This window comes from Capricornis sumatraensis, chromosome 18, assembly GCF_032405125.1.
Source record: "Capricornis sumatraensis isolate serow.1 chromosome 18, serow.2, whole genome shotgun sequence".
In the NCBI taxonomy this organism is placed as follows: Eukaryota; Metazoa; Chordata; class Mammalia; order Artiodactyla; family Bovidae; genus Capricornis; species Capricornis sumatraensis.
This window is the reverse complement of record NC_091086.1, coordinates 64,769,075-64,781,986: the sequence shown is the minus strand read 5'-3', so window position 1 is coordinate 64,781,986 and position 12,912 is coordinate 64,769,075. Positions and strand designations below refer to the sequence as shown.

The following is a 12,912-nucleotide window of genomic DNA, read 5'->3' as shown; positions in this document are numbered from 1 at the left end:
ATGGCCTGGCTGCAGCAAAAGGACATGGACTTGACCTATTTACAGGTATTTGAGTTGCAGAAACAGGAAACAGGAGGGGCTGTCATTCAAATCCCTAGCTCCTCCTACCTCAGCCCACTGGAGTGGTGGACCCTGCCAGAATCAGTGGTTCTCAAACTTGTTCATCCAGAGTAACCAGTGCTTGTTGCAAAATGCCATGAAATATTGGTATTAATCAAAACAAGTCTCATTACCTAAAATTTTCTAATGGGAGTTGACGAAAAAGCCTTCCTCCCATTTTAGGGAAAGGTTAATATGTGCATTTCCGAGACGCAAATCTGGGAATCCTTGTTGCTGTTGTTCAGTTGCTAAGCTGTGTCTGACTCTTTGCAACCCTATGGACTGCAGCACACCAGCCTTCCCTGTCCTTCACCATCCCCCAAAGTTTGCTCAAACTCATGTCCATTGAGTTGGTGATGCCACCCAACCGTCTCATCTTCTGTTGTCCCCTTCTCCTCTTGCCTTCAATCTTTCCCAGCATCGGGGTCATAATTATATACATTATATATATGCTACATATTATAGCACATAATACAAATGATAACATATAATATATATTATAGTATAGGGAACTATACTCAATATCTTATAATAACCTATACTGGAAAAGAGTCTGAAAAACAATATATATGTACAGCATTCACTTTCCTGTACACTTGAAACTAATGAAGTGAGGTGAAAGTCACTCAGTTATGTCCGACTCTGTGACTCCACGGACTATACAGCCCATGGAATTCTCCAGGCCAGAATACTGGAGTGAATAGCCTTTCCCTTCTCTAGGGGATCTTCCCAACCCAAGGATGAAACCCAGGTCTCCCACAGTCCAGGTGGATTATTTTCTAGCTTAGCCATAATACCTCAATAAAAAAAGACTTGATTGAGTGGGTAACGTAATAATTTATTGCATGATTTCTGCTTCTTCCTAGAGAACAAGCCTTATGTCTGAAATCCCAGGATGTAGGCCAATATTTTCCACATAGCAGGTGTTCAGTATCTATGGATGGAATAAATGCATGAATCCATAATCCCACCAAGAAGTGAGTGGAGTAGGCTGATGGATAGTGTCCTCAACTCTCCTCTCCTCCTTACGTCCCTACCCTGCATGTGATTTTGTAGTTCCTCCTGTCAAAAGCTGGAGTCAGTTTCCCTACTCCTGGAACCTGGGCTGGCCTGTGACTTGTCCTGGGCGTGAGTGTGCAGTGGCAGTGAAGTTGAGCCACATCTGATTCTTGGCCCAAGAGACCCTGTGTGTCTCTATCCATCACTGGAGGTATTGGCACAGCTGTTTAAGCAAGCTCAGGCTGGTGGAGGAGGATGAGAGGCGATGTGGAACAGAGCTCAGCGGTCCACAGAGCCATCTGGACCAGCCTACTGCCACCTGACAGAACCTGGTGAGCCCACCAAGACCAGCAGAGTCTCCTTTGGATTCAGCTGACCACAGAGGCATAAACATGGCCAAGTGCAAAACAGCCGCCCCACTGACCTATGATCTAGTGAGCAAGAATGAAAGCTTGTCTTGTGAGTTAGTGAGTACGGAGGTGATTGCCACATGGCAATAAATCCTGAGACTGTACAGACCTGCCTGTCCATCCCTAGTGCCCTTGCTGGTTTAAATGATATCCAGTTGTCCCAATTTACTCTTTACAGGATTGTTTTATAATCCATGAATAATGGACAGCTTTATTGACAAGGGAACAAGGACAAACAGATCTCTTGAAAAACTGTAGAAGCACAGGAGACTATACAAGTTTTGTTCCTCTGAGCTCTGCAGATTGCCTGGACTCCTCTGTGGCATGGAAGAGGCCTTGCAGATCACTGGAAGGAATAAGTGTGGAAAGAAATAAACAAATCCACAGCAGTGGTTTCTACCTCTGTGTGAATTAGGAGGCCAGGCCATACTATAATTTCGATGCATGTGAAGTTGACTTGGACCCAATGAAACTGAGCACAAGGTTGGCAAATTTTCCTTTCTTTTATAGATAAACAGGGAGAAACAGGAAAATACCTAACCCCTGGGTTAAATTAAGGTCTGGGTGGGGCTGGCAAATCTCATGACTTGCATTTTTATAAAATGGGGTCTCATAGATGAGTTCATGACTAGAGTAGCGGCTACAATTTAGTCGCTCAATTGCATCCAACTCTTTGGGACCCCCATGGGCTGTAGATTGCCAGGCTCCTCTGTCCATGGAATTCTCTAGGCAAGAATACTGGATTGAGTTGCCATTTCTTTCTCCAGGGGATCTTCCCGACCCAGGGACTGAACATGGGTCTCCTGCATGGCAGGTGGATTCTTTACAGTCTGAGACACCAGAGAAGCCCATAATTTAGTTTAAAAGGGACACTTACTGGCAGCTGCCCAACAGATGACAAGAACAAAAAGCCAGGAATACTTTCAAGGCTCCTGCAATTTGGGTGTCTTGAGCCAGGCCACAGGTGTACACAGACTAGACATCAACTTTTCGGTCAGTGGATTTCTCGATTTCAAGTCTGTCAGTTCAACAAGTTCCAAGTGTCTACTCCCCTGACTAATTGTGTAAGGTTTGGGGCAGGAAATTTTCTGGAACCATCTTTTCCTCAGCATCTCCCCCACAAATTCCTGGGGAAGTGCCTGTCTGGTCAGTGAGAATCACCCCAGTCATGTCAGGGAAAAGCCACAACCATGTGCAAAACTCTCAAGGATGGGAAAAGATTTGGCTTACCAGCTGGGTCCAAAAAGAATAAGAAATCAGAGAAAATGAATATGAAACACACAAGGGAAAAAACCTTATTTAAAATGTAATAAGCAAATGTAATAAAAAGGACCTAGTGAAAGATCTCTCTTTTACTGGGACAAACACAAAAACCCTACAAAGGATGACCCTACAAAGGAGTTTTGGGTCCTCTCTGACCTAAGTCTATAACATCTTACTGTAACCCTCCAGTGGATGTCCAGGTATAATACCAGGTAAGTGAAGGAAAGGAGAGACATCTGAAACTGGGTTGCTCAACGCTGGAGATGCTCACATTTGAAATCTCTTCCAAGTAAGAATATCCTGCAGGAACTGGTAGATGACTAGTAGATACTGAAAAGTTTGAAATGTCAAAGTTCATCCAAATTGGGGGAAAAAAACTCTAAGAGATCATTCTGGGAACTATGATTTCTCCAATGGGAAATACACAATCTTTGGAAAGAAAAAATCTCAGAGTACTTAGCTAAGGCATTAGTTTATAACCAAGAGACTATGCAGAATGACAAAATATATTCAACTTTTCTAAGCAATAAAAATTTTAGTGACCATAAGGTTATAAAGCAGTAAGCAGAACATACAGATCTGCCTTGTATTAAACATACTTATATGAACATCTGTTGGATCATCGAGAAAGAAAGAGAGTTTCAGAGAAATATCTACTTCTGTTTTATTGACTATGCCAAAGCCTTTGACTGTGTGGATCACAACAAACTGTGGAAAATTCTTAAAGAGACAGGAATACCAGATCACCTGACCTGCCTCCTGAGAAATCTGTATGCAGGTCTAGAAGCAATAGTTAGAACTGGACATGGAACAACAGACTGGTTCCAAATTGGGAAAGGAGTACAACAAGGCTGTATATTGTCACCCTGCTTATTTAACTTATATGCACAGTACATCATGGGAAACGCTGAGCTGGATGAAACACAAGCTGGAATCAAGACTGCTGGGAGAAATATCAATAACCTCGGATATGCAGATGACATCACCCTTATGGCAGAAAGTGAAGAGGAACTAAAGAGCTTTTTGATGAAAGTGAAAAAGGAGAGTGAAAAAGTTGGCTTAAAGCTCAACATTCAGAAGACTAAGATCATGGCATCTGGTCCTATCACTTCATGGCAAATAGATGGGGAAACAATGGAAACAGTGAAAGACTATTTTTTGGGGTCCAAAATCACTGCAGATAGTGACTGTAGCCGTGAAATTAAAAGACGCTTGCTCCTTGGAAGAAGGCTATGACCAACTTAGACAGCACATTAAAAAGTAGATACATTACTTTGCCAACAAAGGTCTGTCTAGTCAAAGTTTTGGTTTTTCCAGTAGTCATGTATGGATGTGAGAGTTGGACTGTGAAGGCTGAGTGCCGAAGAATTGATGCTTTTGAACTGTGGTGTTGGAGAAGATTCCTGAGAGTCCCTTGGACTGCAAGGAGATCCAACCAGTCCATCCTAAAGGAGATCAGTCCTGGGTGTTCATTGGTAGCACTGATGCTGAAGCTGAAACTCTAATACTTTGGCCACCTGATGCAAAGAGCTGACTCATTGGAAAAGACCCTGATGCTGGGAAAGATTGAGGGCAGAGGAGAAGGGGACAACAGAGGATGAGATGGTTGGATGGCATCACTGACTTGATGGACATGAATTTGAGCAAGCTCTGGGAGATGGTGAAGGACAGGGAAGCCTGGTGTGCAGCAGTCAATTGGGTCGAAAGAGTTGGACACAACTGAGTGACTGAGTTGAACTGATATGAACATTAGGATAAATCTGCTTTATTTTATATAGTTGTCACTGAGATGTAACAAAAAAAATGTCCACTGGTATCAAAGGCTCTCCAAGGGACCCAGGAACAGCTGTAGGGCTAAGTGCCTAATGCCCTCTCTGCTGGTCCTCTTTCTGCTTGGCCCTTGCCTGCTCTCCTTCCCTTTCTCTCTTCCTCCCGCTTTGCCATCTGTGTTGTCTAACGGGCTCTTCCATAGTCTCAGGCTGCACATCTCCTGTGCTAGGTTACCTGCCCCAACCCGAGCATCAGACATCCTCCTGGTACTTGTGACATTCAATACTGAACTCTTTTTCCTGCTTTATTGTCCCTGATTTATAAATGTGTGGTGGCTGTGTGCCTCCCACATCTTCCCCCCGCCCCACCCAACAGCCCCTTCTCTTGCCTTCTCCACTGTCACTGGGCTCGCTCAAATCCAATTTTGACTCCTCCAACTTTGACTCTGGTTTACTTCTACCATCTCACTTTTCTTTCTAAAGATATTTATTTCACCATAGCTTCTCATCAGTCATCTATTTTATACATAGTAGTATATATGTATATGTATATAGTAGTATGTATGTATACATATACATATATAAAGTGAAGTCGCTCAGTCATGTCTGACTCTTTGTGATCCCATGGACTGTAGTCTACCAAGCTTCTCTGTCCATGGGATTTTCCAGGGAAGAGAATTGGAGTGGGTTGCCATTTCCTTCTCCAGGGGATCCTCCTGAGCCAGGTCTCCTGCATTGCAGACAGACGCTTTACCCTCTGAGCCACCAGGGAAGCCCCATACATATATATGTCAATCCCAATTTCCCAAATGATCCAGCAATCCCACTCCTGGGCAAATACCTGGGAAAAACTATAATTTAGAAAGACACATGCATCCCAATGTTCACTGCGGCACTGTTTACAATAGGCAGGACATGGAAGCAAACTAAATGCCCACCAACAGACGAAAGAATGAGATGACGTGGTACATACACAAGGGGGTATCACTCAGCCATAAAAAGGACGGAATTGTGCTATTTGCTGAGAATGTGGATAGCTTCAGAGACTGTCATACAGAGTGAAGTTTAAGTCAGAAAGAGAAAAATAAATGCTACATATTACAGTATCATAAACGTTTTCACAGGCTGAAAATAGCTTTTGCTTCTAGAAATCCAAGCTGAACAGGCACACTTTCCCATTAACTACTTCTCCTTGAGAAGAAGGGCGTATCTGGCCACCATCTGTTTTGTATTTCTCTCACTTCTGCATCCAGCTTATCATTAGCAGGACCTGAACGACATGCACATACTATTTGCTCAGTAAGCAATTTGTTGGACCACTGATAGGACGGACAGGGATTGGGTTATATTAAACGTGAGTTAAACAAAGGGCAATTCTTATTCTCACTCTCCTTTAGTCAAAGCCCCTCAAGTTAAAAGCAGGAAGATTAGCTCTACTAATACTAGTGGTGTGTCTCCTTAGAATTAACAAGAATGCTAATAATATCATAAGGGAAAGTGGTTGAATTTTATCTATAAATGTGTTTGAATAAAGAAGTATATTCATTAAAACTACAGATGACATCTTGCTGGGAAAAGTAACTACAATGGTAAAGAATAAAATGAAGAAACAGGTAAATTAGGAAACAAAGCAAAAAGAAATCAAGGAGTCGGCCATTAAACTGAAAAAACAAAAAAACAAAAAAAACCCGCCCAACAGGGTGGTGGTGGTAAAGCCACAGCCTGAGGTTGGATGGAATTAAGGAAACATAACAGATAAGAAGAGTCACCATTTGTAATCTTGTGCAGCGAGGCAAAAGAGTCATTTAGAGCCTTGGGTCAAACTCACCAGTCCATCTTGTATCAAAGATAAGGGAAAATTAGAAAGGGGCGTGTGATCCGCACATGTCAGTAGTGGTAAAGATCCTGCGTGCCAACCCAGGAGACGTAAGAGACGCAGGTTTGATTCCTGGAGGAGGGCATGGTAATAACCCACACTAGTATTCTTGCCTGGAGAATCCCAAGGACAGGAACGTGGTGGGCTACATCCACAGGGTCGCAAAGAGTCGGACACAACTGAAGCAACTGAACACTGCATGTGCTGAAATACAACTCATGCTTTCAGAGCCAGTTAGAAGATGACCGAGTCCCTTGGACTGCAAGGAGATCAAACCAATGAAGCCTGAATACTCATTGGAAGGACTGATACTGAAGCTGGAGCTCCGGTCCTTTGGCTCCCTGATGCGAAGAGCTGATTCACTGGAAAAGCTCTTGATGCTGGGAAAGATTGAGGGCAGGAGGAGAAGCAGGCAACAGAGGATGAGATGGTTGGATGGCATCACCAATTCAACAGAAATGAGTTAGAGCAAACTCTGGGGGATAGTGAAGGACAGGGAAGCCTGGTGTGCTACAGTCCATGGGGTTGCACAGAGTGGGACACGACTTAGTGGCTGAAGAACAACAGAAGATGACCCGCCTCCTGAGTTTTTCGGAGCACACCTCTAAGAGAAAGAGTCTCTTCCTCCCCTCTGCTCTCAAATGTCCTTACACAAATGCTATGGAAAAGTTAGAAGGTCTTGATAAAAGAAATAAATCCATTAAGGAGATAGGGAAATAGCACCTAAAAAGGAACGTTTGAGGCAATAAGACTGGTTTCGCCTGAAATAAAGGAATATAAAGAAACTAGGTTTCTAGCCTAGATCACTCTGGTTTCTCACTCTGGGAGTTAAGCTGGTGAACTGGTAACACCTTGCTTCTTGTACTGACTCTAACCCTTACTGAGGAGCTGCTCCTGTAAGGAATGGTGGTGCTGGTGGTTTAGTTGCTCAGTCGTGTCCGACTCTTGCGACTCATGGACTGTAGCCCGCCAGGCTCGTCTGTCCATGGGATTTTCCAGGCAAGAATACTGGAGTGGGTTGCCATTTCCTTCTCCAGGGGATCCTCCCGACCCAGGGACTGAACCTGGGTCTCCTGCATTGCAGGCAGAGTCTTTACTGACTGAGCTAAATACATACTCATTTCACTCTCAGGCCAAGCAAATACAATTAGAAGACTGCCTGAGAGCAGATGATGGGTTCTCAGGTCAAATATATCTGGAGTATTTGCTTTTCTGTTTTATCTATCACTCTTTCCTTGTCCTAAGCATAGATATCCAAGAACTAACTGTTCAAGTAGAGACATAAGTAGCTGTTTTTAGCATGACTAAGATGTGATAAATGGGTTTTAGTGTCTAGTGTAGGCGACACATTGTAATGTAGAAACTAAATGGGTGGATGTTTATTGATGATTAGAAAATTATGTTGGAAAAGGTAGCAAAGAGATCAACATCCTATCTGGAGCCTGTGGTCAAGCTTCTTGGAAACCATTGGCAAGATCTGAGGACAGTAAAGCTTGAGTGCCCAGTCACTTCAATTGTGTCCAACTCTTTGCAACCCCATGGACAGTACGCTGCCAGGCTCCTCTGTCCATGGGATCTACCTGCCAAGAATACTGGAGTGGGCTGCCATGCTCTCCTCCAGGGGATCTTCCCCATCCAGGGATTGAACCCACATCTCCTGTGTCTCCTGCATTGCAGGCGATTCTTTACTCCTGAGCCATCAGGGAAGCCCCAGAAAGGCTTACAGGAGACTTAAAAAACAAAAACAAAAACAGGAGACAAGAAGATGAGCAAATATGCCTGAGGCAGCAGACAAGGCAAGAGAAGAATTAAACCCTTAGACAGAAAATTGAAATGAGGCCAATATACTACAGGTGGAAAAATCATTAAATTTTGAGTTGTAAATGTTTGAAAGAAATTGATATGTGCACCAGCCCCAAGCATGCTGTATCCTGTGTCAGACATAGACTGGCGATTCAATTCTTACATGATGGGGCTGGTGCATGGGGATGACCCACAGAGATGTTATGGGGAGGGAGGTGGGAGGGGGGTTCATGTTTGGGAACACATGTAAGAATTAAAGATTTTTAAAAAAAAAAAAAGAAATTGATATGTGCTTCTGTAGTGACTGTGGAAAGCATTTGTTTTGGGGGAGGGGGGGAATGCTATATAGTAATTGTAAAAATATCAACAGTGATAAAAACAATTGTTAAATATCTGGAAGTAGAACCTTTTTGGTTCAAATTTAAGATTTTAGGATTCCGTCTTAAAGTTGAAAAACTTGGATTTAAATTAGAAAATGACTTCAATTTTTATTTCAGTGACCAAATTGTTCCTCCCAACAGTGTCAATAACACAGAAAACTCAAGTTTTCCTTAATTACAGACAGCTAGTAATTAGCTGTGAGTCCCAAACTCTCATTCCTTCATAAAACAGGAAATGTTGGGTTTATTTGGAAGGACTTTTATAAAAAGGAACTAATTTGTCTTCCTTTTTTAGGCAAAAACTTATTTAGACCCGCTCATTTCATGTATGTCATTTTACACATGGTGGTGGTGGTAGCTTAGTCATTAAACCGTGTCCGACTCTTGCAACCCCGTGGACTGGAGCCCACCAGGCTCCTCTGCCCATGGGACTTCCCAGGCAAGAATACTGCAGTGGGTTGCCATTTCTTCTCCACGGGATCCTTCTGACCCAGGGCTCGAACCCGGGCCTCCTGCACTGCAGGCAGATTCTTTACTGACTGAGCTACTGTGCCATCTATGAAAACGGCCCAGATGAATTCTTGTTGCTGAAGTTTCCTTTAAAGCTCAGTAGAGAGCTCAGTATTCAGGGTGTAAGTTGAGGGCAAGAAAGGCATCTCCTCTCCACCCCACGCCCTGAAGCTCTCAGTCCAAATGAAAACGATCAACAGCAACACTTGGTCTGGATATTTGGCCCATGGGAAGCATCTTCTGGTCCTCATTGTTCTTAGCACAAAATCCTATGCTCTATTAAAAAGGAAACCTACAAAGAGCTGGCTCTGTTTACTTCCAGATTCACAATTGTATGAGTAAACTTGAGTTGACACCTGAGTACATGGGAAATGGTGTGGGTTAGTCTCCTGGCTCTTCATTCACCGAAGACATTCACGGTTCTCAGGCAACCAGGGCCAAGCTGAAGTCACACAGCGGGTTTGTTAAGGGTTGTTCATGGGCTTCATGTAACTGGGTTCAGTAGGTGGGTCATTCAACTTTTACGCCAGGTAAGCTGAGCTGTTCTGAAGTCTATAGGCTCTGAAATCTTGCCCTTAAGGGTTTTTATCACTACCCTGAAGGCAGCAGAAGTAGAGCTCTGACTCTAAAGGAAGGGGCTTTCCAACCACTGGTCAATCACTCTGTGTGACCTAATTTTCTTGTTTGATTCAAAGAATGTTATGCCCAGAGTGTTGAGTCTCATCTAAAATAGAAGCATGAGGTCCTAAAATGAGACAATTTTAAAACAGAAGACAATCGCATTTGTTTTCACTGCTGATAAGCATTAATCCTAAATAATGCTCATTCTGTTTTTATTCTTAAGATTAAGTGAGACTGATAAAGTAGATAAGCACCAAAGTCCTACTGTATAGCACAGGGAACTCTAGTGTAATATCTTATAATAAACTATAACAGAAAAGAATCTGAAAAAGTTATATATATAGCTGAATCAGTGTGCTGTACACCTGAAACTAACACAATATTGTAAATTGACTACACTTTAATTTGAAAAAACAGGTTAAGTAACGTCTGTCTAACAAAAGCACCTGACTTTTTTAATCCTTGTGTGTGTGTGTGTGTTGTGCTTAGTTTCTCAGTCATGTCTCACTCTTTGACCTCAAGGACTGTAGCCTGCCAGGCTCCTCTGTCCATGGGATTCTCCAGGCAAAAATATGGAGTGGGTAGCCATTCCCTTCTCCAGGAGATCTTCCCTAACCAGGGATCGAACCCTGGTCTTCTCCATTGAGATGGATTTTTTATAATTTGAGCTAGCAGGGAAGCCTTACCAAAAGTGAGTGAAGTCGTTCAGTCGTGTCCAACTCTTTGTGACCCCGTGGACTGTAACCTATCAGGCTCCTCCGTCCATGGGATTTTCCAGGCAAGAATGCTGGAGTGGATTGCCATTTCCTTCTCCAGAGGATCTTCCCGACCCAGGAATCGAACCCGGGTCTCCCGCATTGCAGGAGGACGCTTTACCATCTGAGCCACCAGAGAAGCCCCAAATAGATTAAGAGGAACAGGGAACTGGCAAAGCTGGATTCTTAAGGGACGACCGACAGTCTTACCTATGAGGGTGTGGAAGACGGCAGCAATGGCGCCGGCCACCACCATGCACAGGACAGCTTTGGTCCTGTCCCGCTTGCTGTTCACAAACACCAGGCCCACGTTCTTGAAGTCACTCATGGGCCCTGTGAAGAACTTCATTAAGGAGTATGCCAGCCCGTAGCTGGCCAGCATCTCCACTGCATCTTCCTTGACAGCAGCGATCCCCCGGTTCAAGGCCTGTGGAGGGAAGAGTCCCACAAACAGCATTAGAAACTTCGTCTCCTCTCCCACAATAAAAGGCAGCAGGTTGTGTTTCCATAGGAACGCTAAGCAGCTTATAGGGTAAGTCTCACTGTAATTTGATAGAGGTTATTTATTTTCATTTTCATCCATATTAGCTTCAGTTTGAAATATCTTCTTGTGGGGGAGATAGCTGCCCACTATCACCTATGAAATTCCTATGAAAGGAATAGAAAAAACCCAACAAATGTTCTATGTTAATATCAGAAAATAATTCTAAGATGTTCTGGTTAAAAGGTTAACATGTTAAATTTTATTTTCAGGCTGAATCTACACAATAGCAACAGGCATTTTGGAAATGGGTCAACCACTTTATATGGAGTGGGTGATGGGTCCTTTTTTCCCTGTGTGTGTATGTGTGAAATATTTTACTTATTTATGTATCCTTCATAGCATAATGTAAGCTCTATGTCATGAAAATGGGTATTGATGGAATTTTTATACCATCTGTGGATGGTATTCACCTGATTCTTACTGTACTTTAATTTGAAATGCATTCCTGATTTTTGTGCAGACAAATAGGAAAAGAAAAATCTTTAAACTAAATACACTGTTTTTGAATAATTCTTGCTGGAGATGTAGCCATAGAATATTCTGTTTTAACCATCCCCTATGAGGGACCACCCCTCTGAGTTTCTAACTTTTCCACCTACTAGATGAATAAATTGGGGCCTCCCAGGTGGCACTAGTAGTAAAGAATCCACTTGCTGATGTAGGAGACACAGAGCCTCGGGTTTGATCCCTGAGCCTGGAAGATCCTTTGAGGGAGAGAATGGCTACCCACTTCAGTGTTCTTGCCTGGGGAATTCCATGGACAGAGGAGCTAGATGGGCTATAGTCCATAGGGTTGCAAAGAGTGGGATAAGACTGCGAGACTGAGCACACAGATGAATAAATTAGATCGGAGCTTGTGGGAATGGATGTCTAAGTAGAAGAACTTTGTTTTTAAAATGTCACCAGATGGCTGCTATCAAAAAGTCTATAAACAATAAATGCTGGAGAGGGTGTGGAAAAAAGGGAACCCTCTTACACTGTTGGTGGGAATGCAAAACTAGTACAGCCACTATGGAGAACAGTGTGGAGATTCCTTAAAAAACTGGAAATAGAACTGCCATATGACCCAGCAATCCCACTGCTGGGCATACACATAAAGGAAACCAGAATTGAAAGAGTCACGTGTACCCCAATGTTCATCGCAGCACTGTTTACAATAGCCAGGACATGGAAGCAACCTAGATGTCCATTGGTAGATGAATGGATAAGAAAGCTGTGGTATATATACACAATGGAATATTACTCAGTCGTTAAAAAGAATGCATTTAAATCAGTTCTAATGAGGTGGATGAAACTGGAGCCTATTATACACAATGAAGTAAGTCAGAAAGAAAAACACCCATATAGTATACTAAGGCATATATATGGAATTTAGAAAGATGGTAATGATGACTCTATATGAGAGACAGCAAAAGAGACACAGATGTAAGAACAGTCTGTTGGACTCTGTGGGAGAAGGCGAGGGTGGGATGATTTGAGAGAATAGCACTGAAACATGTATAATATCATATATGAAACAGATCACCACTCCAGGTCTGATGCATGAGACAGGGTGCTCAGGGCTGGTGCACTGGGATGACCCTGAGGGATGGGGGTGGGGAGGGAGGTGGGGGGGGTGTTCAGGATGGGGGACACATGTACACCTGTGGCTGATTCATGTCAATGTATGGCAAAAATCACTACAATATTGTAAAGTAATTAGCCTCCAATTAAAATAATAAATAAATACATTTTTCTGACTACAAAAATAAATAAATAAATAAAAATGTCACCAGAATATCACCCTCTGTCTTTAGGAACAGGCAACTGCCTGGGCAGGGGATCAGCTTTCTGTATATACTTCTCATTTTTTTAAATTTAGTTTTTATTGCAGTATAGGTCAT

The 12,912-nt window shown here is 42.9% G+C and overlaps 1 protein-coding gene across 1 annotated transcript in view; it reads right to left on the bottom strand.

Moving 5' to 3' along the window:
- The window catches only part of ANKH (ANKH inorganic pyrophosphate transport regulator), a 165,085-nt gene that overhangs the window by 60,386 nt on the left and 91,787 nt on the right, over window positions 1-12,912 (bottom strand). The window contains exon 2 of the mRNA XM_068990585.1: window positions 10,696-10,912. Coding sequence (XP_068846686.1) covers window positions 10,696-10,912 — 217 coding nt within the window. The remainder of the gene's footprint in view (window positions 1-10,695; window positions 10,913-12,912) is intronic.